The sequence below is a fragment of the Benincasa hispida genome, chromosome 8 (genome assembly GCF_027475165.1).
Source record: "Benincasa hispida cultivar pf3 chromosome 8, pf3_genome.v1.1, whole genome shotgun sequence".
Taxonomy (NCBI): domain Eukaryota; kingdom Viridiplantae; phylum Streptophyta; class Magnoliopsida; order Cucurbitales; family Cucurbitaceae; genus Benincasa; species Benincasa hispida.
The window spans coordinates 34,151,920-34,175,028 of NC_143485.1; the positions used below are offsets into that span (position 1 = coordinate 34,151,920).

Here is a 23,109-nt window from a genome sequence, read left to right on the forward strand (position 1 = left end):
CCCCTAACCACAACTCATCCGCTGGGGTGAAAAAAAATGAAAGAGTGGGACGAAATTTCTCTCGCTTTTGGGTCAACAAGAATATTTCTAGTGGAACATTTTTCATAATCCCCTTGAGAGATAGTTTACTAAAAGTTAAAAATGAAAAAGTGAGTGATCCAGATTTACCAAGAATTTCAATATTGGACTCAACTCAATTTATCTTACTGATTAGTTTGTTTTTCTATTTGTGCGCTTGTTGCATCAAATTCGTTACATTTATCCAAGAAATATGTCAAGTAACTATTTATCACTTGTATAGACTCACGCTTCAAAGTTCCAGTATTAAGAATCTTTTTAAATTTTAAAAAATAAACAAATAAGATCACAAAATTATAGACTAAATTTATTACTTGTATAACTTTTTTTTAAGTGTCCACAACTTGATTGTAGATCATCAAGCATATAACCTGTAAAGATGGTAAATGTTGTGCATAATGAGGCCACATGCGTAAAGCTAATTGGGTTTTATTTCATGAATAACTCCATAAAAAAAATATGCAATTATTTGAGTAAATAGTAATATAAAATATGAGGAGGCCACATGACTATAATTTTATTTTTAAATTCACTTAAAAGGAAAAAAAAAAAAAAAAAAAAAAAAAAAAAAAAAAAAAAAAAAAGGAAAGAAAGAAAGATCGTTTGGTAACAAAACAATCTACTTTTTAGATTTTTATTATTTGAATGTTTTTAGAAAAACTAAAGATAGAATTGCATTCCAAACTGATTCTAAAATTTTATGTGTTTCCAAATTCGATGGGGTTTCTAACTAACTAGAAAATGAGAAGAAAGACGTCATTAGAGGAACTTATTTTCTTATTCTTGAAAGAAAGAAATTGAGATAATGGTATGAAAACCCCAAAAATATAAAAGTTGAAAATGGTTTGAAATAGAGGATGACAAAGTGGCAGGTTGGTTAGATCAAGAAGCACACATGAGATTTTGGCGGACTCCCACTTTTTCCTTGACTATGTGCTTAGACAGTACAAAGAATACAAACCAGTATGGACGAACGTTGACTTCGTATTTGGGCCAATCAACATCAAACAACACTAGCTTATGCTTGCCATCGATCTACAAGAGTGCACAATCTTTGTATTCTACTCCATACCGAACTACATCGGTGGCAACATAGTTGAGGGTCATCTAACGCTCGTGGCCAGAGCAATACCGTCCATGTTGATTTCTGTCGGATTTGACAAACAACATAAGAAATTCAAGTACAGGCAATGGAAAGTTAGGAGATCGAATACAACCCTCCAAGAGGGCAAGTCTCTAGATTGTGGAATATTTTGTGTTAAATTTATAGAATATTGTGTAACTAGAACTAACTTAACACAGGTGAATATGGGATTGTATAGGAAACAATATGTTGCCTAAATGTGGGCAAATAAATATTTATGGTAATATTTTTTGTGATAAATTTGTGTTGAATTTTTAGAATATAATTGGTGTTGTATATTGAACTAAGCAAATAAATAACTAAGCAATCACCCAAAACTAAGTAAAAGATCATTTAAGTTTATGTGCAAAATCGTTTAAGAATATGTAAACGGTCGTCTAAATCTAAACGACCGTTTAGAAAATTCTAACCAATTGTTTATGTAAACATCCCGAATTTCAGAAAAAATTAAGTTAATTATCTAAAATTATTGAGTTCAAATTTCTCTTTCATTTGAAAAATTGGGATTAAAATGAAATAATTGAAAAACTTTTATTTGTTAAATTGAATTTAATTATTAGATATTCAACTAATTATTTTGAAAATATTGAATTTTGCTTCCTTTGATTTTGGATTTTAGGATCAACTTAAAAAAAATTAAATTAAGGAGATAATTAATTTCATGTGGTTTTGAATTAATTTAAATATTTGGAAGAATTTAATTTATATCAAATTGATGGATCTTATGCCATTTAATTTTGGTTTTTGAAGCCTAAATTAAGATAATTTGAAAGGTTAACTGATTTATTAATTTAATAGAATCTTTGGAGATTTTGGAGATATTATGATAAAATATTTTATTTATCCTTTCAAATTTTGAAAAAAAAAATAATAAAAGAATTGAGATTTTTTCGAAATTAAATGAGAGTGAAAAGAGGCCAAAAATTGGAGAGAAAACAATTCGGTTTTTCAGCGACAACTTCCACAAAATTGTGAATTTCCGGAGTTTGAATCGTTGGATCGTGCTCAAATTTGGTCAGTCGGTTCGAGACATATAGAGTTTCATTTTGAACGGTTGGATCGTTGTTTGAAGCTCTGGTTTGTTCGTAATCGCTGCTGAATAAAATATGTAAAACTAGAAATTCCCCTTCTCTCTCACTCTCGCAAACCCTCCTCATGCAAGACCCTCACTACCCACTGCTAGTCTAAACAATTTATGCCGTCCGACAGCAACACCCGCTTCCTGTCTATGGTAGCCACGAGCCGACGTGCCAACAGCCACCACTTGTCCGATCTTTGCCGGAATCTTGAGAAAAACCTTGGGTAAGACTTATTTTCCTTATAATTAGGGAGGTGAAATTCACCCATTTGATTTTGGGTTAAATTAGTTAACCTCTCTTTGGTGTGAAACTTAGATTCAAGATTTGGAAGTTTTGAGGCATTGACCATCAAGCTAGATACCATTTCTCGTTTTGCAGAAAATTGGTAAAGATCAATAAGTTTTCGGTAAGTTGTTGGTTGGTTATTATTTTAGATTGAGAGTAATAGTGGGAAAATTAAGTTATTGATTTTGGATTTAATTCTTGATCAGATTGGCTAATTGAATCAAGTTTTGGAATTTGTCTGGGATCAAGACACAACTTTGTGGTTGATTCAAGTTTTCCAAAGGTTTTAAGGAATTATTTGCGTGGACTTTTGTGACCAAGTTGAGGTAAGTAATACTATTACCGGTGCCTTCGTGCCAGACGACCTAGATTAGATTTATAAAGTTAATTAATGGACTTTAGAAGCATGATTTTGTCATTGTGATATACTTGTTGCATGACAGTTATGAGTATCATGAGCATGTTCGAATTTCTAATCAATACTGAAATTATGTATATGATGCATGAATAGACCAATAGGGCTGTTCACCGTCTCGCCTTGACGTATGTTTTATTTCAGAGGACCGACGGGTCTAGTTTCATGTTTGACGGTGTGCCTATGGGCCGTTAAACATGTGTGAGTTGACAGGTTCACGTTCATGTTATTTTCCATGTTTGACGGTGTGCCTATGGGCCGTTAGACATGCGTGAATCGACAAGTTCACATTTTTTCCATGTTTGACGGTGTGCCTATGGGCTGCTAGACATGTGTAAGTCGACGGGTTCACGTTCATGTTAGACGATGTGCCTACGGGCCGCTAGACATGCGTGTCAAGGCAAGACAGTCCTTTGGTTTCTTTTCATCATCTAAAATCGATGTAGTTGTTTAAGCCACGAGCCATCATTCTCTGCTCGTGGATGCATAGCCTGATCCCTGTAATGGGATCACTTACTGAGTATTTTTATACTCAAGCTTTCTTAATTCATATTTTTCAGGTAAGGATAGGAACGGACCGGCGGGTGACGAGAGGAAGCTGTGATCATGCCATATGGGACATGTAAATCGCTTCGGCTCAGTTTACGTTTTCAAGTTATTTAAAAATTTTTATTTGAAACTCGATGTTGATCAAAATGCTATCTATTTAAGTTTGTTTTTCTTCATTATTTTAGGGGTCCCGAACAAAGGTTTTACTTATTTGTTATTTATTTTGGAAATTGTCTTCATTATTTTAATGAAATTTATTTTCCTCAATGGTAAAAAATGTTTTGAATGTAAATGTGTAATTATGAGTAACGACCCTTATCAGAGTACTCAAAAAGGTTAAAAAATTCTAACCGATCGTTTAAAAAATCTATCTATACGATCGTGTAGCAAATATCTATTCTAAATGATCGCGCATAATTAGCTAAGCGATTGTACATAATTAACTGAGCGATCACGCACAAATAACTAAGCGATTGCGTACAAATAACTAAGCGATCGTACAAAAATAACTAAGCAATTGGCTTAAAAAATTACATATCTTTCAGTCTAGATATGCTAGTGCCAGGTGTTATCAATGTTTGTCTGCACGTTTTCTTGTTATGTCCTCTCTGATCACATCGTGTACACCTATGTATTTTGTTGTGGCTCCTCTCCAATTGAAGGTATGCTGACGATTTGACGTCGACCTACACATGATACCTTTCGCGGTGGTAGAATTGGTTCAACATCTTCAAAATCTGGTCTTCGACGTCATTCTTGTCTGTGTCCACTAAAGATTGGTTCGACGTAAGCAGCACAGTTGTAAATCATTTTTCACATAATGTTTGAACATTAATGTTTCTCAGGGTCATTGCATGGGAGCACAGGATCTCGATGCACTTAAACTCCATACAAGTACATGTCCGTGAACGAAGATCAACCAATCTCCCAAATATCCATCGTCCACATTAATTGATATTTAGGGGGTTTAGAGTTTAATTGCATCGAGATCCCGTGCTCCCATGCTATATTTGCAGCGACCCTAAGAAACATTAATGTTCAAACATCATGTGAAAAATAGTTTACAGTTGAGTGTGTGCTTGTCGCCAATCTTTCTAGTGGACACAGACAAGAATGGCATCGAAGACCATATTTTGAAGATGTTGAACCAATTCTACCATCGCGAAAGGTAGCACGTGTAGGTCGATGTCAAACCGTCGGGATACCTTCAATTGGAAAGAAGTCACGACAAATACATAGGTGTACACGATGTGGTCAGAGAAGACACAACAAGAAAACATGAAGACAAACATTAATAACACCTGGCACTTGCCCATTTAGACTAAACGATATGTAATTTTTTGGGTGATCGCTTAGTTATTTGTACACGATCGCTTAGTTATTTGTGCGCGATCACTCAGTTAATTATGTACGCTTAACTAATTATGCGCGATCGTTCAGAATAGATATTTATTTCCTAAATGATCGTATAGATAGTACTAAACGATCGTATAGATAGATAGATTTTTTAAACGATCGGTTAGAATTTTCTAAACGGTCGTTTAGATTTTCTAGAAGATCGTTTACATATTCTTAAACGATCTTGCACATAAACTTAAATGATCTTTTACTTAGTTTTAGGCGATTGCTTAGTTATTTATTTGCTTAGTTCAACGTACAACACCAATTATATTTTACAAATTCAGCACAAATTTATCACAGAATATATTACCATAAATATTTATTTGCCCACACTTGGGCAACATATTGTTTCCTATACAATCCCATATTCACCTGTGCTAAGTCAGCCCCATCAGTCCCAGTTACACAATATTCTATAAATTTAGCACAAAATATTCCACAATCCAGAGACTTGCCCTCTTGGAAGGTCGCATTCGATCTCCTAACTTCCCATTGCCCATACTTGAACTTCTTATGTTGTTTGTCAAATCCGACAGAAATCAACATGGACGGTATTGCTCTGACCACGAGCATTAGATGACCCTAAACTATGTCGCCATTGATGTAGTTCGGCATGGAGTCGAATACAAAGATTGTGCACCCCTATAGATTGATGGCAAGCATATGCCAGTGTTGTTTGATGTTGATGCCTAAATACGAAGTCAACATCCGTCCATGCTGGTATTCTTTGTACTGTCTAAGCACGTAGTAAAGGAAGAGGTGGGAGTTCGCCCAAAACCTCATGTGTGCTTCTTGATCTAACCAGCCTGCCACTTTGCCATCCTCTATTTCAATACCATCTGGCCGAATCTTAGAAGCAACACCCTCTGGCTCCATCAAAACATCTTGGGAAAGGCAAGATGTAAATATATGCTTGAGTTAACAGTAGTTTCAACAGATATGTGAAATTTTCATACCGTGAAGCTTGAATCAATGATCGTGAATCGAATCATACAGAGGTCAGGTTTCGATTGCAACTTCTGATGCACGTGCATCAAAAGGAGATCCATAGTCTGGTACAACAAAGAAAAATATAAGTTGAGCTTAAAAGTTACTAAAAGAAAATCTTGGTTAATGAATTAACAAAAATACTCATGTCTCCAAGCACCCATACGTTCTCCTCAGCGTTTTAAAGAAATCCTTGGTCCTAAATGTATATACTACCGTTCGCTCCTCATTTTCTGTTTTAGGATGGCTCTTCCATTTATTGTATGCATTCCACATAACATCAAGGACTGGGAAGCATGGGTCACAGAAACGAACGATCCTTATAGGGAACTCAAGTACATGGACTAAGGGGTTGAGATTGATAACATCGATGGCCGATTTCAGTGCCACTATAGGTGATTCAGCTTCTTCTTGGGGCTGAGGAGATTTTGGAGGTGAATAAGGTTGAATTGTTTCTGAATGTGGCTGAGAATGGGGCTGAGAAGATTGGGGTTGAGAATGTTGGGGCTGAGTTGTAAACTTCTTCCCCTTTTTGAAACACTCAGGTGTGAACTTGGCTGGGTTTTTTTCCTTTTCCGACGCTCTGGTTTGTTCATGCAATAGTCGTACCTCAACTTCAGTGGCATCCTTTCAATTGACATCCTTGAATTGAAATGGACCCTAACACTGAACACTTCAATTGACGTTCCCACAACCAACTCCAATATTTCATTAGCAGTTTGAGGAATTAGTTGTTCATTGACATTTGGTTCATTGATAGAGGTGTCCATCAATTCAGATATTGAATCCTGATCGTTGATAGTTTTGGACTGCTCACTGATCGTCCCAGCTGGCTGTTCATTGTGGGTTTCTTGGTGGGTTTGAGGGGGACCTTGTGCATCGGTCTGTGGGGGATCATCATCATTATGAGGTTCCTGATAATTGTTACCATCACCATTATTATCATCATAAGGAGTCATTATATAGATATTCTAAACGATTGTCCATTTAAGAATATCTAAACGACTGTACAGAAATACATACCTCACATAGATGATGGATCATCATCTTTATCTCGTTCAGTTGTTGGCCCATCAAATGATGTTGGACAGTAAATGTATCTCCCATCTGACGAACCATGGTAGTCAAGTTCACCAAGTCTTTCCGAACTTCTTTTATTTCCTCCCTAAGAATCTTGTACGATTTGGAATGATGATGTCTGGAGGACTTTTGTTGCTTATGTGGTTCCGACTCTGTTTGGTTAGTCTGAACCAGCATACGTGGTTCTGGCTTTATTCGTTGCACATTTACAGAGCTTTCTACATGGGGTTCATGCTCTTCATGTCCCCCAAATGACTCGCGAGTATCGATGGAGTGTTCAACCCCTTCAATCCTCCTTTCCCCAACAACAGAAACCACATTAAGTCCTTCAAGTCGATCCTCCTTATACCTTAACTCCTCTGTGCTAGGTACAAGTCTCGACACAACAATAGTTTGTACATAAACAAATGAGCAAGTCAATATGCATGAAACTATAAACAAATGAGCAAGTCAGGAGTGATCAGTTACTTATTTTTTTTTTGCTGGAAAACTTTATTGCTCAATGATTTATAAGATGGAGCATGAGAATAAGTCCATCTAAGAATTTTAGGGATTGCAACCTTGTTGACTTTGGTGGCTAGGAATTTACTCGATGTGGATAAAATTTCGTAAGTCCAATCCTACGATATGTAAACTTCTTAGACGAATATAACACAAGTTCAATGTATATTAAAGTGAATTAGAAATAAAAGTACATACCTAGAATGCAAGTACATGAATCCCTTATACAGCAATGTGAGGCGTGGTGATCACCTTCTGCTTTCTTTGAATCATATGCCTTCTTCCCGCGCACGATAGTCTTCATGGTATACAATGTACATCCATAGAAGAGGGAAGACCAGTCATAATGTACGAAGACGTCGTGGACATCGACAATCCCAAATATATTGCTATCGAACTGGGTTTTCTTGTCCTTTTCAATCATCACCATTTCAATGAACAGTGCCAATACAACCTTGATAGCATCTTCGTCATTAGTAAAATTGAAATTCTCGAAGGCGATCTCCACATCCTTGCAAGAACTATCCTTTCCATTTGGGTCCTTAGGTCTAAGAATGAATTTTTGTAGTCTTTCACCACTTGTTTCTTTTTCCACTGTTTCCTTGGTCGGTCACAACCCATTTATTAAGTTAAAATCCACTTGGGAGAATGTTATCTTCTTCCCGAATGTTGAATGAAATAACGTCTAGGTTCGCATCTGCTACCTCCCTTAATAGAAAGTGGTGCGAAAGTTGTCCATTGAAAACAAGACCTATATCCAACAGAGGACCAAAGGTCGTTTTCCTATACAGTCTCATACATTATTATGTCAACTTTTTCTTAATGACAAGGGCAATTTTGTGGACTTGGCAAGCGACTGTAGCAGGAAAATATTTCTCAGCAGAGACGACCATCTTACCAATCTCACAATCGTATACATTACAAGAATTAGTAAGCAATCGCATAACAAAAACTAAACGATATCATAACAAAAACTAAACAATCGCATAACAAAACCAAAACGATCGTATAACAAAAACTAAACGATCGCGTAACAGTTAGCCAAACGATCGTGTAATAGTTAGTCAAACAATTGCATAACAGATATCTAAACGATCGTGTAATAGCTAGATAAACGATCGCATAATGAATATCTAAACGATCGCGTAACAGTTAGCTAAGCGATCGCATAACGGATGTCTAAACAATTGCATAACAATTAGCCAAACGATCGCATAACTGATATCTAAACGATCGCGTAACAGTTAACCAAACGATCGCATAACAAATGTCTAAACGATCGCGTAACAGTTAGCTAAATGATCGCACGATATAAACCTAAATGATCTGATTGCTTAGTAATCTCTATACGATCGCTTAGTAATATCTAAACACTTGCATTCTTCAAGAAAAATAGTCATACCTTTCAGATCACGACAACAATGACAAATGCGTAGAGACAACCGACGAGAAACCTACGAGAAGTGCTCGACTTCGGAGAGAAAACGAGAGCAAAATCGAGAGAAAACGCTCCGAAGAAAAATGCTTTGAGCAGAAAATGAACGAAATGGAGGGAGACCCTATCGTTGCAAAGTATTCGTAGAGACACGCGTTCACCAACGGTCTGAAGGTTTTTTTAAAAACTGGGGGTAATTTTGGAATTTCGAATGGACAAAAGGTCAATGGTAAAAAAAATTTTAAGTGATCATTGGTAGAAAAGTTTTTGAGTTTTGGGTCATTTTGTGAAATTTTCCTGCTTACATCATCAGCCAAAATTACAAAATTACCCCTAATTTTTCCCCCTTCCTCTTTCCATTTTTTCCAATTGGAGAGATGTTGTCACCGATCATCGAAAGATTGCAATAGAATCACCATAGTGGGATTAAAATGTCAAATGTGTGGGGCCACGGAAAGTGAGGGAAAAATGGTGATGCGAGAATGCGAGAGAGAAAAATTGAAAATCAATCGTTGACCATCGCAAAGGCAAGATGAGATCGAGATGGGGTGTCACTAGCAAGAGCGAGAGAGGAGATTGAGATGGGATGAGCATCAAATGTGTCATCGACAAGAACGAGAGAGAAGGGAATGTGAGTGAGAAAAGAGACGGAGAGAGGAACAGTGAAAGCGAGAGAGGAAGTGGCCCAATCTGCACATGCAAAGTTTCGTTTTGATAATTTCACACAAATATGACATAAACAAAAGGGCAAAAGTCTTGAAATTAAGAAAGTATGCCAAATCTCATTTCAACTCGATATTTTAGGTCATTCGTAAGATTATCCCAAAAAAATAAACAAAAATCTTTCAACTTTTTAACTTTATAATGATGTAGCGAGTCAAATGATTGCTTGTCAGCTCAATTCTTAAAACTATGATTGACCGATTTATAATATTGCACATCCTAAGGATGACCGTTCTAACGATTCACATAAATATATTTTTTTTTAGTAAAACACGTGGGAGTCTGAATTCGAATTACTAACTTTTTGGACAACAATATATGTCCTAACAAAGTGAATTATACTCAGATTGACACAACTCCATAAACACAATCCCGTAAGATCATATCACTACAAAACAAATTGCAAATATACTTAAAAAGATAGAAAACAGTTCCTAAGAACAATTGCCAAACAACAGTAAAAGAGTAACAATAAAGAAGACCTTTTCATGTTAACACAATAAGACAACCATAAAGAACGAGAAAAATGAGAAATAGAATACAGGCAGACAGGCAGATCATTATAATTTGTGAATACCAAAGGGAGAAGGGGGTCCACTGGTTCCCTACATGTAAGTGCGCATGGGAAAGAGCCATAACTTTGTTCCTTTCTAAAAGCCAACCAAAACCAGATTATTGGGTCACTCCTAACCTAAAGCTTTGCTTTACATATTTGATTTTCTATGCCTTTCTCTAACTAAAACATTACAGCAATAGCCTCACTCTTGGTCTTTGAGGCACCAAAAAAGCTTTACTGAAATTTTCAGAGCCCTAGAAGGCATTTTTTGCACCCAATTCCTAAACTTCTTCCTATAAATACCTCAGCTTCTTTATTCCTTCTCCCACAAACTTTAACATTGAGTAAATTTGACTCAATATCCCCTTCTGTTCCTGTTCTTTCAAGATAAACTTCTGGACTCATTATCTCCTTGTTTCTAATGGCCAGTAATGGTTGTATATTGGCTGTTTCATTTCTACAATTAGTTTTCTTTATTGCCTTGGCATCTGACCAGAATCCTATTCAAGATTTTTGTGTAGCAGATACTGGAAGTACAGGTATTGTTTGATCTCCTCTGCTTGTTTTTGTTCCTATGCTTTCCTTGTTTAACATATTTACCTGAGTTGTTAATAAGACAGATTGAACTGGTAGAGGTTCAGGATTTAACTAGCACCATCTAAGATATTTCAAGAGAAAGAAGAGCACCTTCTTATTCTCTAAATCTTCAGCAAAATCTCTAGCTTAGCTACAATTTTGTTGCTTATTGCAACCGTATAACGTAAGAAGCATGGAAACAGATACGAACACGACACAACATGACAATACGCCAATTTCAAAATAACTAGGACACGGATACGCTCTTTTTTTACTATTTTTTTAAGGATATATAAGTTTAACATAAAATACTAAATGCACTAAAAAACAACAAAAAAAACAAAACCAAAAACAAAAAATGTCAAGTTATAGGAAATGAATTGTTTAGGCTCCTAACTTTTTTTTTTTTTTTTTTTAATATTTGGTTTTAAAAAAATGAGCTTTCCTTTTGTTTTTGTTTTTGTTTTTGGTTTTTTATCTTCGTTAGATATAATTGATTTAGACTTTTAAATTTGGGTCCAATATGAAAGGCTGGATCATTTCCTTTTTAAAATAATTTCTGAAGCATTCCAGTAAGTGTCCCAAACGTGTCTCCACGTATTTGAAATTAAAAATAGGACAAGGAACTTTGTGTGTCAGACAGACGTCCGGCGCATGTCCAACACGGACACTCGGCCTAAATGGAGTGTATGTGCTTCGTAGTGTATAACCAACACAACTATGAAACTAATCATATTCATTTTTGCTCATGTATCTCATTTGTGCTCTTTATTTTAGCAACTAGTCCTGTGGACATAAATATTCTTGACTCCCAAGTTTCCTTTTCTTTTCCCCCTTTTTCTTTCTTTCATTCATTCATTCACGCATCTTTATCAAATTTGTGAAGGATAATCATGATATGCTTTCATTCTAAGTTATCTGTCATCTTTATCAGAAAAATATAAAGTTTCTAAGAAGTTCTTTTCCATGATTCTGCTAGGACTTCACTAACTTCTTTTCCTGATGAACCTAATCACTAAAGCATCTGATGATGTTAGCAATTGATTGCAGTGTTACTAAATGGACTAACCTGCAAAGATCCAAAGCAAGTTGTAGCCGATGACTTTTCCTTTGGGGGGCTTCACCTTGCAGCCAACACATCAAATGCACTGGGGTGTCATGTGACTCCAGTTACTCCATCAGAAATGCCAGGACTCAACACCCTCGGCCTCTCGATCGTTAGAATAGACTATGCACCACAAGGCATCAACCCTCTGCACACGCACCCCCGAGCTTCTGAGATATTGATCGTCTTGGAAGGCAGTCTAGAAGTCGGATTCATCACATCATTCCCTGAAAATCGACATATAGGGAAAGTGTTGCAGAAGGGCGATGCATTTGTCTTCCCTGTTGGTCTAGTTCACTACCAGAGAAATCCAGGTCCTACCAATGCAGTCGCTATTGCTGCTCTCAGTAGCCAAAATCCAGGAGTTATTATAGTTGCAAATGCAGTATTTGGGTCTACTCCAAATATTTCCAGTGACGTTCTAGAGAAATCTTTTCAAATTAATAAACAGGTTATTGGTTACCTTCAAAGTAAGTTCTAGATTAGAAATTTAAAATTCAGAAAAGACAGGAGTTTATACATGAAATTGTTCTATAAGAATCATTTACATCTGCTTGTTTGTCATATGCAGAATATGCAATGAATTTCCCTTAAAATACATCACTTGCAGTTCAAGCGAATCTCCTATTTAGGCTTCCATAATATTAGCAGAATGTGAAAGTGGTTCAAAATGTAACAGCTGAGGGTGTTTAAGAAAAAATCAGGAGTGGGATGAGAGGGTTATTTTGTTTTTGTAGTTCGTGTTTTTTTTTTTTTTTTTTTTTTTTTTGTGCTTCCATAATATTAGCAGAAAGAGGGACATCAACACCTTCCTTTCTGTGATTTTTTTGTAATTTGTCATTTCAACAAGGAGAAAAAGATGCTCTCCACTTGACGAGAGCATTTTTAAATTCTTTGGCTTGAAAAGAACGCTAGGATGTCTGACAAGTGACAATAAAGAAAAATAGACTGTCCTTTGTGGCCCTTTTCCATTGTAAACTTGTCTTTCCTTTCTACAATTTAAACGTTAATACCCTTTCTGCCACTTAATTTCAAAATTCCTTTGGCTTTTGGCATCGCTTCTCCTCCTTTTTTATAACCTTATGTTGATGTGATCGTTTCTTAAAGAAACAGACAGGATAAGTTACTAGGTGATATGGTATCATCAACCATACTAAGTGCACAGCTCCTCTCCAGTGATTGGAATTTTGAAATCATTATATGTATAAAGATAAATGTTGTAGAAGTTGTTTCCTTCTAATGGTGTTTATACACTCACTGGCATTCAAGGTTCAAGAGTCATTGATAATGATCTTATACCTGTTTCCAGATTTATGTCATCTTACAACAACCAGAGCAGCCAAAAATGTAGTAACAGTTTCATGATAAATAGTCGAAATCTGAAGTTTGAATTTTCCATAAATAGGCACTACATAAGGTATCTAGACAATCACCTTGAAGTTGAGATCTGCTTGGCTTCAATATCCTTCAATCTAAGACTTACAGCTCTTTTATGGGCATCCAGTCCCTCAACTTCAGCCATTTTTTCGACATAGGGGCCAAGTTTTCTTAAACCTTCCTCTGTCAAAGATTGTACTGTCATGTATTTTAAAAACGAGTCAAGCGAAACTCCACCATACATCCGTGCATAACCATAGGTTGGAAGAACGTGATTTGTCCCACTTGCATAATCTCCCACGCTTTCTGGAGTCCATGGCCCCAAGAAGACAGAACCTGCAAGATAAAAACAAAGTTCATTATAATGGACATGCCATTATTGTCAAAAGCTGTCGAAGCTAACAATAACAATTAACCAGTGACAACAAATGGGGACCCAGGGAGAATTTGGTTATGCCTACATCAAATTACATGCCACAAATAACTATCAAAGCAACACTAACTGGATAATTAACAACTGAATTGCGTTTATTACACACTCTGGACCTACTTCGTATTTAACAATTTCATAGAGTACTTGTGAGGCTCTAAACTCCAAATGGAACAGTTGAACTGAATTTATATTTGATGAACGTTATTACAATCCTTCATAGTCTAAAGAACATGAGACAGATTATATTACAAAGTTTTGAGGGATTAAGAAATTTAAAATATGAGAGTTACCCTAGTAGCAACCTACCAAGTCCTTTTGTAACTATTCTCCCTTGATGGTTATAACCGGGTGGAGATCTCTCAACTCTGATATAACTCCATGATTTTTCTCTAGTCCAGTGCTTCTTATTTTAAGAAATTATAGTAATATATGTAGAAACCCCCTAGTATTAGCCTAAAAGCTAGTAAGGTGTTAAGTACAAGCTTGAACCAAAAAAAAAAAAAAAAACTCTTAGCAGATACCTGCATTCTGAATGAAACTCTCCCACTTTTCTGCGTCCTTGACATTAATTATTAAATGCTCAGGTGCATATAAGTTTGAAAAGGAGACTGCCTGAGAATATAAAACAACCCTATTTAGTTCCACAAGACATGAAGTGCTGTAGAAATTCTGAAATAATATAGTAACTGAATTTTGCAAAAATCCAATGACCAATGACAGGCAGGGTCAAGCACATATTTGTAGTTGATGGTATATGTACATCTATATGCAGGAAACAAATGCAATTTAGAGTACAAGAAAATTTCTAGGAGTTCTCTGTTGTTAGTTAGAAACACATTATTATTATTATTATTATTATTATTATTATTATTATTATTATTATTATTATTATTATTATTGTTAATGTTATTGTTATTACTACTACTATATGAAACTTTGATTCCTCCATTTCATTGATAAGATAAGGAACCCTATGTGCCAAAGAAGTTTAACAAAACAAAAAAAAAAAAAACATCCAATGGGCAATAAGAGGAGTGAAATTAGCTACTAAAATAAGGGGAAAAATCACATAAGAGAGAGCCGTAAAAGTCAAACGTCCAAAAGAACAATCAAAATCAGAGGCTTTGTCCTCAAAAATGTTCTTACAGATAATGTTTTTACAGATTCCCTTGATATATTATTAGCAGTACTACCATTTCTTCGCCTCTAACGACTAACATTGATAGTGGCAGTCAAAAGTAATGCTAAATATCAACTTGATCACAACATATTCCTGGCCACACCTTAATCAATATTGATATCACCATTTAAAAAAATGCATGACTGATTTATTTCTACTGGCTTAAAATGAATTTGAATTTCCATATATTTAAGTCATGTAAGTTCCCATTATTAACCAAAACCTCCAGTTTACATTAGCATTTCCTTATGTGGATTGGATACAAACTCAAGCCGTTTATCCAAGACAACAAACCTCAACCATATCACGAGCAAACACAGTAAAACTATGGCTCAGGGCTTTTGAAGCAAACTCTCCCCTTGGAAGACTTTTACATTGTTTGCTGAGTTCTTCTTCAATAGCTTTAAGATCCACACCATCACCGGCAATTACAAGAACTACTTGACTGTCAGGGCCATGCTCAGCCTACATATTAACTGAAATGTTAGGTGTAGAAAATTGTCAAAGGGACCTAAGTAACTCATCAATCGCATGCAACACAAGAGAATAAGACAAAGCTTCGGTCACATAAATTGTTGTCCAAAGGTGAAGTATAAATATTGAGGGATTATCCCCCATTTGTAATCATACTATCAATGAAATTATTATTTATCCAAAAATATTGAGGGATTTTGTGCTCCTATCCTATATTAACCACAGAAGTTTAATAACTATTAAGGGATGTTGTCACTACGGAAATCACCTGGGAAAGCAGATCTGCCGCTATATGAACTGGGCTGGCATATCTATCAGCAATAACCAGAACTTCTGAAGGGCCCGCAGGCATGTCAATTGAGATCATCGCTTCACTATTCTGTCCCAGGAAAAATGGCCAAATAGTTAAAATGTTCATCAAACTTCTAGCAAATGAGATTCTTTACCCTTTTTCAAATTTTTTTCAAGTACAACTCAAATCTAAAATAACAATTCCAATGCAGAAGTCAATATTTTTATAATCCATCTTAAGTTGAATATATTTGTCTTATACCTGGATCCAAAAAGCTTTTTTTAACTTTGTCAAAATCAGTCCGTTTATTTTAATGTATGTGCATGTGCTTTCTTTAACCCATGCATTTACTTCACTATATTTTCCAAAAAGAAAATCAGCAATCCTGTAACATGACAGAATATGAGGGGTGAACGTCACATGAATATGACTAAGGGTGTCAATAGGGTAGAGCAGTTTTTTAGGTGGTCCTCCCAAGCGCTCGCCTAGTCACTGAGCACAAGTCTTGTGCCTCACCTTAAGGTGAGGTAAACAAAAAAAGGCGTGCATTTTTTTATGGAATCAACAACTTTCGTTGAGGAAGAAAAATAAAAGAGTAAGGTGCGCGCCTTTTATAAAGCCTTGGCCTTGGGGCTTTTCCATTATTTTTTAAATAGTAATAATCAAGTCCCCGTTTGGCAACAATTTCGTTTTTTCATTTTGATTTTTTAATATTAAGCCTATCTCCTCCCTTTCTTACAATGATTTGCATCTTTCTTAAATACAATAGTTGAATTCTTAGCCAAATTCCAAAAACAAAAACAATTTTGACTTGTTTTTAAACCATCGATAAAAAGAATATGAAAAAGGAAGAATTTGGAAGTGGAAGTGTCTATAGGCCTAATTTTCAAAAACAAAAAAACTAAATAGTAGTCAAACGGGACCTAAGGTTTTCTCTTATTTATTTAGAAAAAAAACACACCCACAGACTGAATGCAAAATTTCTGTCTTTAGGGTTTTTTTTTTTTTTTAATATTCCCACCTCAACTATGTTTTCTCTTCTATTATAATGCAGCTCACAAAAACGCTTTTTTTTTTTGGCTCATTGCACCTAAGCCCCATGAGACTTAGAGATGTCCATTTACCCTGTGGGACGGGTCCCTCGAACGGGGTGGGGAATCCCCGATTGGATGGGGAACGGGGGAGGGAGTGGGGACAATTTTTTCCCGTTGACTAAACGGGGACGGGGGCGGGGATTATATTCCCCGGCCCGTCCCCGCCACCGCCCCAATGAAATATTTTATAACTATATTCATATAATAATAGTAACTATTATTATTATTATTATTAACAACTCAAATTTTGTTTACATAAACAGAAAATGAGTTTACAATTATTATTATTATTATTATTATTATTATTTTTATAATAATCATAATCATAATTATTATTTTATCTATATACATTTTACAAAGATTGTGGTATAAAAAAATAGTTATTTTCTAATTTTCATTTCAACCTTTTCGTTCTTTAATACACCTCTAAATTGTTTTAACATTTAAGACTTTCTACCTTAAACCATAAATGTTGTAGTATTTAAATGGAAAACTAGACTATGATATTGTAATATTTAACTTTTAACTTTTAGAAATTATAGGATTAAATTATATTTTTACACATATAATAGTATTATTTTTATTAGGAAATTTTATAATATTTTCTTTGAATGAAAAATGTATTGGAAAGAACTCATTTAATATATATAATTTTATTTGGTTGAGAACAAACAAAATTGCTAAAAATGACTAACATTATAAAAAAACAAATGGGGAAATTTTCCCCATAGGGAACCCGATCCCTACGAATTCCCTGCAGGGAATCCCTGCCCCGATTCCCACAAGGAATTTCGCAAGGACGGGGAATGAAAAAGGGGCGGGGAAGCCTTCCCCGTCCCCGCCCCACCCTGTGGACATCTCTAATGAGATTATTGCACTTTATTGCACCTCACACGCGCACACGTGTACGCACACATGGGCAGGCGGCCCATGCCCCGTGCTTGGAGGTTAGCATGGACATATGCGGCAGATAGGCGTGCGCGGCACACGGATGCGCGCTCGACAACGAGCACCATAGGGCGCACGCATAGGGCCCAATGGTAAGGGGCGCGCGCGTGCATGGCGCACAGCCCAGATAGGCACAACGGGCACAAAGCGATGCAACATTGGGCGCGTGCACACACTAGGCGGGCACACGAGGCGTCCCAGGTGTGCGCCAAGCAACGAGCGGTAAGCATGCATGCACAAGGCAGTGCATGGGAGGTGCAGTCCGACTCTGAACCTGGCAGCCACGAGCGGGCAATGCACTTAGTGGACACTTGACCTATGGACGATCGGAAGACTACCCGAGGAGTAGGGAAGACCACGTTCCAAACGTGGGATGAAGCTGCACGAATTGTGGATTCCAAGGGTAACCACCCACTAGGTGGGATCCTGGGAAGTGTCCTACAAACTAGGAAGGTGGTGTCCTAAAAATAGTATGTGGCAAAGTGGAGCTAGTCGTCATGTCCTCTCCAAAAAGGAAGGAGATCATGGGACATGAAGAGTGGCCTTATTTTCAAGGGTAGTGGCCAGTTAACCCCCATTTGGGCCACTCTCCCACATCCTCCAAGTTTTTAGGCTCCTCCTACTAGTATAAATATGAGGAGTTTTGGGAATGTCAAAATACTACTTCACTTCTAGGCAAAAGTGATATTCTCTCCATTGTAACTCTCTCTAGAGTTTACAGTCCTGATAATAAAGTGTGATTTTCACAATCAAGTGTATTCTCCTCTTCTCCCTCTCAACGTGAATCAAGCAAAACAACCCACTCTAGGGTTTGTGAACTTCGGTAGGTGCCCTTAGGGAAATTTTGGGTCCAACTTATAGGCTGGTCAAAGAAACCTCCTTGGCGCCGCACGGGAAAGATTCTATCATTTACGCATACCACGCTTCCACCCCGTGACACCAGGTATCATCACATGGGATATTTTGACCTCTAACTATGACCATTATTGCATGAAAAAACAAATATCAACATTAGGACAACCTCCATCTTGAACATTAATTCCCGTGAATAAGAAACTACAATATTGTTAGACATTCTTCTGGTCTCCCATGAAAATAAATTTTAAAACACAGACGCTGAAAAAAAAAATCATACTTGAAGAATCATTTTGGCAGCTGTTACATATTGATTACCAGGGCCAAAAATTTTCTCAACCTGCAAACAAAGAACCAATTAACTCCAAAGGAAGCTCGACCAAAATATATAACCATAAAATAATAAATATATACATATCCCACTGCATATTAATATATAACCTTGAACGTATGTTGACAATAACATATAATAATTAATCAATAAAAGAAATGGATTGATTATTATCAAATAGAGTGCAAAAAATATTTTAATAGGCATTTACCAGGAGACTACATCTGCACAAGGCATTATTATCACGTATTTCAAATATTCAAGACTTAAAAGACCCTATTACTTGCTTGAATTTGCTATAATCCATCCACAAAAGTTCTCACATATTGATACAGCCATACAGGATATTAGATAAAGGATATTCATATGCTTTGAGAAACAAAATTGACATCAATCTTTAGAAAGCTTTGAGAAACCACTAATTCGGCTATAAATCAAAGGATTCTAATACTATATGGTAAATAAACGTAAAAGTGACATGAAATCTAAAAAAGTATTACCTTAGGGCAAGATTCTGTCCCCCAAGCCATAGCAGAGATAGCCTACAATCACAAAAGGTCATGCAGTCAGAAATATTTATTTTTGACAACTAATATCACAAAAACAAACTCAACCATCTCTCTATTCAATGTACATTCAAGAGTAGAAATATGTATTTTTGACCGTCGTGCACATTTTCATCACCTGAGCTCCTCCTGCCTTAAGAATGTGAGTCACACCAGCCTTCTTCGCACAATAGAGCACCTCCTAAATAAATTGGCATCAGTTAGACCCTTTACATGCGATAATTGAAAAGAAATACGTCTCACTTATTGCTGTTATATGTGCTTTTTATCCCAAAACAGGATAAACTTGAAGCATGTAAAGGTAGAGAAGATACCTTGCATATGCTGCCATCCTGACTGGGAGGTGTTGCAAGAACAACAGTACCACAACCAGCAATCTGAGCAGGCTGACGCCAATAAAAAGAAGTGTTAATGGATGCATCTGGTATCTCATAAGCCACATTTATTAATGAGGCATGAGTATGAAGATACATTGAAATAAAAAAATAATTAAAAAAATCTGGAAATAAGAATAAATATATGTGTTATTGTTGATATTTAAAATGCCAAAGTGAGCTTAGCTCAATATTAGTGCCATGTGCTCCGTCCTGACACAAGTTCAATCTCCCACACCCGGAAGTGTACTAAAAAAAATCATTGATATTTAAATCAAGTTTAAACTAGTGCGGGCCCCAAAACAAATGAGACAGTGAAAAGTAGAGAGATTCACAAACATGAGTGTAGCATTCCTTACCTTCAGGATCAATGGAATGACTCAATTTTGGAGTGAGGCATAAATTAGAAATCATTCCACATCATATTAGAAGTTCAGTATGCAATGAAGATATGAATAATAGAAAATGAGCGTCATTCCCTATTTCTCATTCCTAACAGGTAAACATGACAAAAATCGAATTGTACAGATCATCCTTAGCAACTAAGATCCTATGGTACTGGTAACTCACAATGGTACTGGTAACTCACAATCGAGAGCATCAAAGCTGTTGAAGGTAAAACAGCAGTTCCCCCAGGAACGTAGAGACCAACAGAAGCAATGCTTCTTGCCACTCGTTTGCATTTTACCCCCTGAAATATTTGTGTACAAAGCTTATAACATAGATTAAAAGCTCCTATAGCTGATAATACTACAAATTAAGATGCAAACTCACAGGCATATTTTCTACACTTTTTTCCACTGATATCTGGGCAGCATGAAATGCATATATATTGTCATAAGCTACATCAAAGGCTTCTTTGACAGCTGCATCAAGCTGTGTGAAAGCAAAAATTACAAATGCCAATTATCAATATGCGAAGAAAAACCCAAGAAGTCCAGTTTAATTATGTAAATCCAAAAGAAATAATAATGAATCCATTTTGCAGTGTAAATACATAATTAGTTAAAATATGTGGATCCTGGATTTATTCAAAGTTACCTCTGGCTCTGGCAGGTCAGAGACACTAACAACAATCTCGTTGAGTTCCGCTCTGTCAAACTTTGCAGTATAGCTGCAAAATATTCAAATTTGGCGAGAGGTTATGTTTACACACAGATCAAATGATTCAGAGTAAATATAGAATATATATGATGAAATAAATAAAAAAGAACCACGACCACCTACTCTCTAACTGCAGCATCGCCTCTTTTTCGAACATCATCAACAATGGGCTGGACCTAAACATAGAATTTAAAATCAGATGTTTTAAACTGAAAGAGAAACTGAAGTTTAAAGTTATAGTTAACACCAGGATATGGAAAACAGTGAATAAAACGCACCACACCAAATATTGAAGAAAAATCAATACGAGGACGAGCCTTTAGACTAGTGACAGCATCCTGATTAAGTTCAGATAATTTGTAAGACTTCATTGAACACTTTATGCCTCTACCCAAAATTCCTGATAGAAACAAAATACCAAACAGAGTGAACAATAAAATGTTGCAGGCAGGAAGATAAGAAGAACAAAAATTTCTACCAAGTCCATTAAACTACAATCAGAATTCGGACGCTAAAAACTACAATCTTAAAGCTTTTGGTTGGCAGACTAATTTTCCATGTGACACTCGGTACATCCTTTATTGCTCATTGGGTATCCTTTCAAGAAAGAAAATAACATTTTGTTGAATTCTATTCAGGCTTTTTTTGCGGAAGAAGATACCCATATGTATCTAGCTAGAGCTTAATTCTTGTTTATGCAACAAAAAGGCATGAGACCCTCAATCCTTTTAACATCCATTGTATACTTGTCACTTAATTGGTGTAAATTGAGTTCGCCTTTTTAGTAATTATAGCTTAACAAATCTGATGAACAATTCAAAAAGCTTTTTGTAATCCATGGGATAGGACTTCCCTTTTTGTAATTTCATGATATCAATGAAATGTCTATGTTTCCTAGCCAAAAAAGAAAAAGAACTACGAAGTCTTCTAAGAAAATATTAGCATGACGACCATGGTATCCTCATCCCACGATCCAAAACTACGTAACATTTGGATTTGACAGACCAGCGTCCTCGAAAGCCATTGTTAATTTCTTGTTCAATCAAATGCAATAAATATAAACTTCTACAGCATTTGCTCTAGACCTTGTGAAGTAAAGACTTCTCCATATTCACACACAAGGAATCGAAAAGCACAGACAAAAATGCACAATTATACCTCCGGAAAAATAAGAAGTCTGAAAAGAAGCAGACTTCGAAACACACAAAGTTCGAAAATTCCGCGTCCTACGTTGTTGAACCAAGAAATTACACCTCCAATTCAAGCTTATAATCTGACTGTCCATAATCACCTTCAATCAGATTGATCAGAGTATGGCTTCATAAATTAGTGAAATGTACCCAGAAAACATTAGAAATTATATGGTCCACCCAATTTTCAAACACTGTAACCAGCGCTAACAAAAATGAAAACGAAGAATAAATCCGGAGTGAAATAAACGTAACTGTGATTTCAGGGATTACCACTGAAGATGGACCTTATCCCCGGCTGTGGCTGCAAGCACCGGCTTGGAAGCTAAAAACGAAACTAAAATCAGAAAAGTGTTCACAGATGGTGCGCCGCCGTCCGATGGTGGGCCGTCGTTCGATGGTCCGATTGTGGTGTCGCCGTCCGATGGAAGCAAGTTTTCACCGCTGATGCAGCAGCAGTCGCACACGGGAGGATTCAATCGTGGAAGACCAATTTGAATTTTAGGGATTTCCCAACAAATTTTCTGCCTTAAAAAAATTAAGATTCTTTAATAATAACTTTTTTTTTTTAAAGAGTTTAGGGGCCAGGATGTCATTCAACAATTAATTTAAATCACTTGTGTGAACCAATTTTAATTAAATAATTAATTTTATTATTAAATTATTTATTAGGGTTAGTTTTGAATGATAATTTAAATTTAAATATAAATTATTCAAATTTTGCCTTAAAAAAGCTAATTACTTTTTTAGTAGAAATAAATATAATTCAAATTATTACACTCTAAATTTAAACATATTCATTATCTTTTCCAATAAATAGTCAAATTTGAAATTTAAATATAATATTTATATAATGATAATAACATCATATTATTAGATAACTATACTAAATGAATATGTAAAAGCTAATCGAGACGGGGATAGGAAATGCATTCCCCGTCCTCGTCCTCATTTAGTTCACAGGGAATTTTTTTTCC

The 23,109-nt window shown here is 35.9% G+C and overlaps 2 protein-coding genes across 23 annotated transcripts; one reads left to right on the forward strand and one right to left on the reverse strand.

Annotated features, from left to right (window-relative positions):
* Positions 1-837: 837 nt before the first annotated feature.
* HDH (histidinol dehydrogenase) lies at positions 838-22,702 on the reverse strand. 21 transcript variants are annotated; one of them, XM_090316354.1, is made up of 18 exons: positions 22,406-22,702; positions 22,101-22,233; positions 21,221-21,342; positions 21,066-21,118; positions 20,880-20,952; positions 20,613-20,714; positions 20,428-20,529; positions 19,779-19,850; positions 19,583-19,645; positions 19,399-19,440; positions 18,848-18,907; positions 15,647-15,757; positions 15,199-15,369; positions 14,246-14,336; positions 13,348-13,627; positions 11,879-12,252; positions 5,908-6,003; positions 5,242-5,835 (listed from the first exon to the last, which is right to left on the reverse strand). In XM_090316354.1, the coding sequence occupies exons 2-16, from the start codon at positions 22,225-22,227 to the stop codon at positions 12,204-12,206; spliced, it is 1,518 nt and encodes a 505-aa protein (XP_090172480.1). In that variant the 5' UTR covers positions 22,228-22,233; positions 22,406-22,702; the 3' UTR covers positions 5,242-5,835; positions 5,908-6,003; positions 11,879-12,203. The 21 variants fall into 21 exon arrangements, with proteins under 21 accessions (XP_090172478.1, XP_090172481.1, XP_038894210.1 ...); XM_090316352.1 differs by lacking the exons at positions 5,242-5,835; positions 5,908-6,003 and adding an exon at positions 838-1,225; XM_090316355.1 differs by lacking the exons at positions 5,242-5,835; positions 5,908-6,003 and adding an exon at positions 838-1,225 and having other exon boundaries at positions 11,879-12,345.
* Positions 10,639-12,892, forward strand: LOC120082893 (putative germin-like protein 2-2). 2 transcript variants are annotated; one of them, XM_039038288.2, is made up of 3 exons: positions 10,639-10,772; positions 11,860-12,384; positions 12,486-12,892. In XM_039038288.2, the coding sequence occupies exons 1-3, from the start codon at positions 10,655-10,657 to the stop codon at positions 12,506-12,508; spliced, it is 666 nt and encodes a 221-aa protein (XP_038894216.1). In that variant the 5' UTR covers positions 10,639-10,654; the 3' UTR covers positions 12,509-12,892. The 2 variants fall into 2 exon arrangements, with proteins under 2 accessions (XP_038894216.1, XP_090172490.1); XM_090316364.1 differs by having other exon boundaries at positions 11,860-12,534.
* Positions 22,703-23,109: the final 407 nt, after the last annotated feature.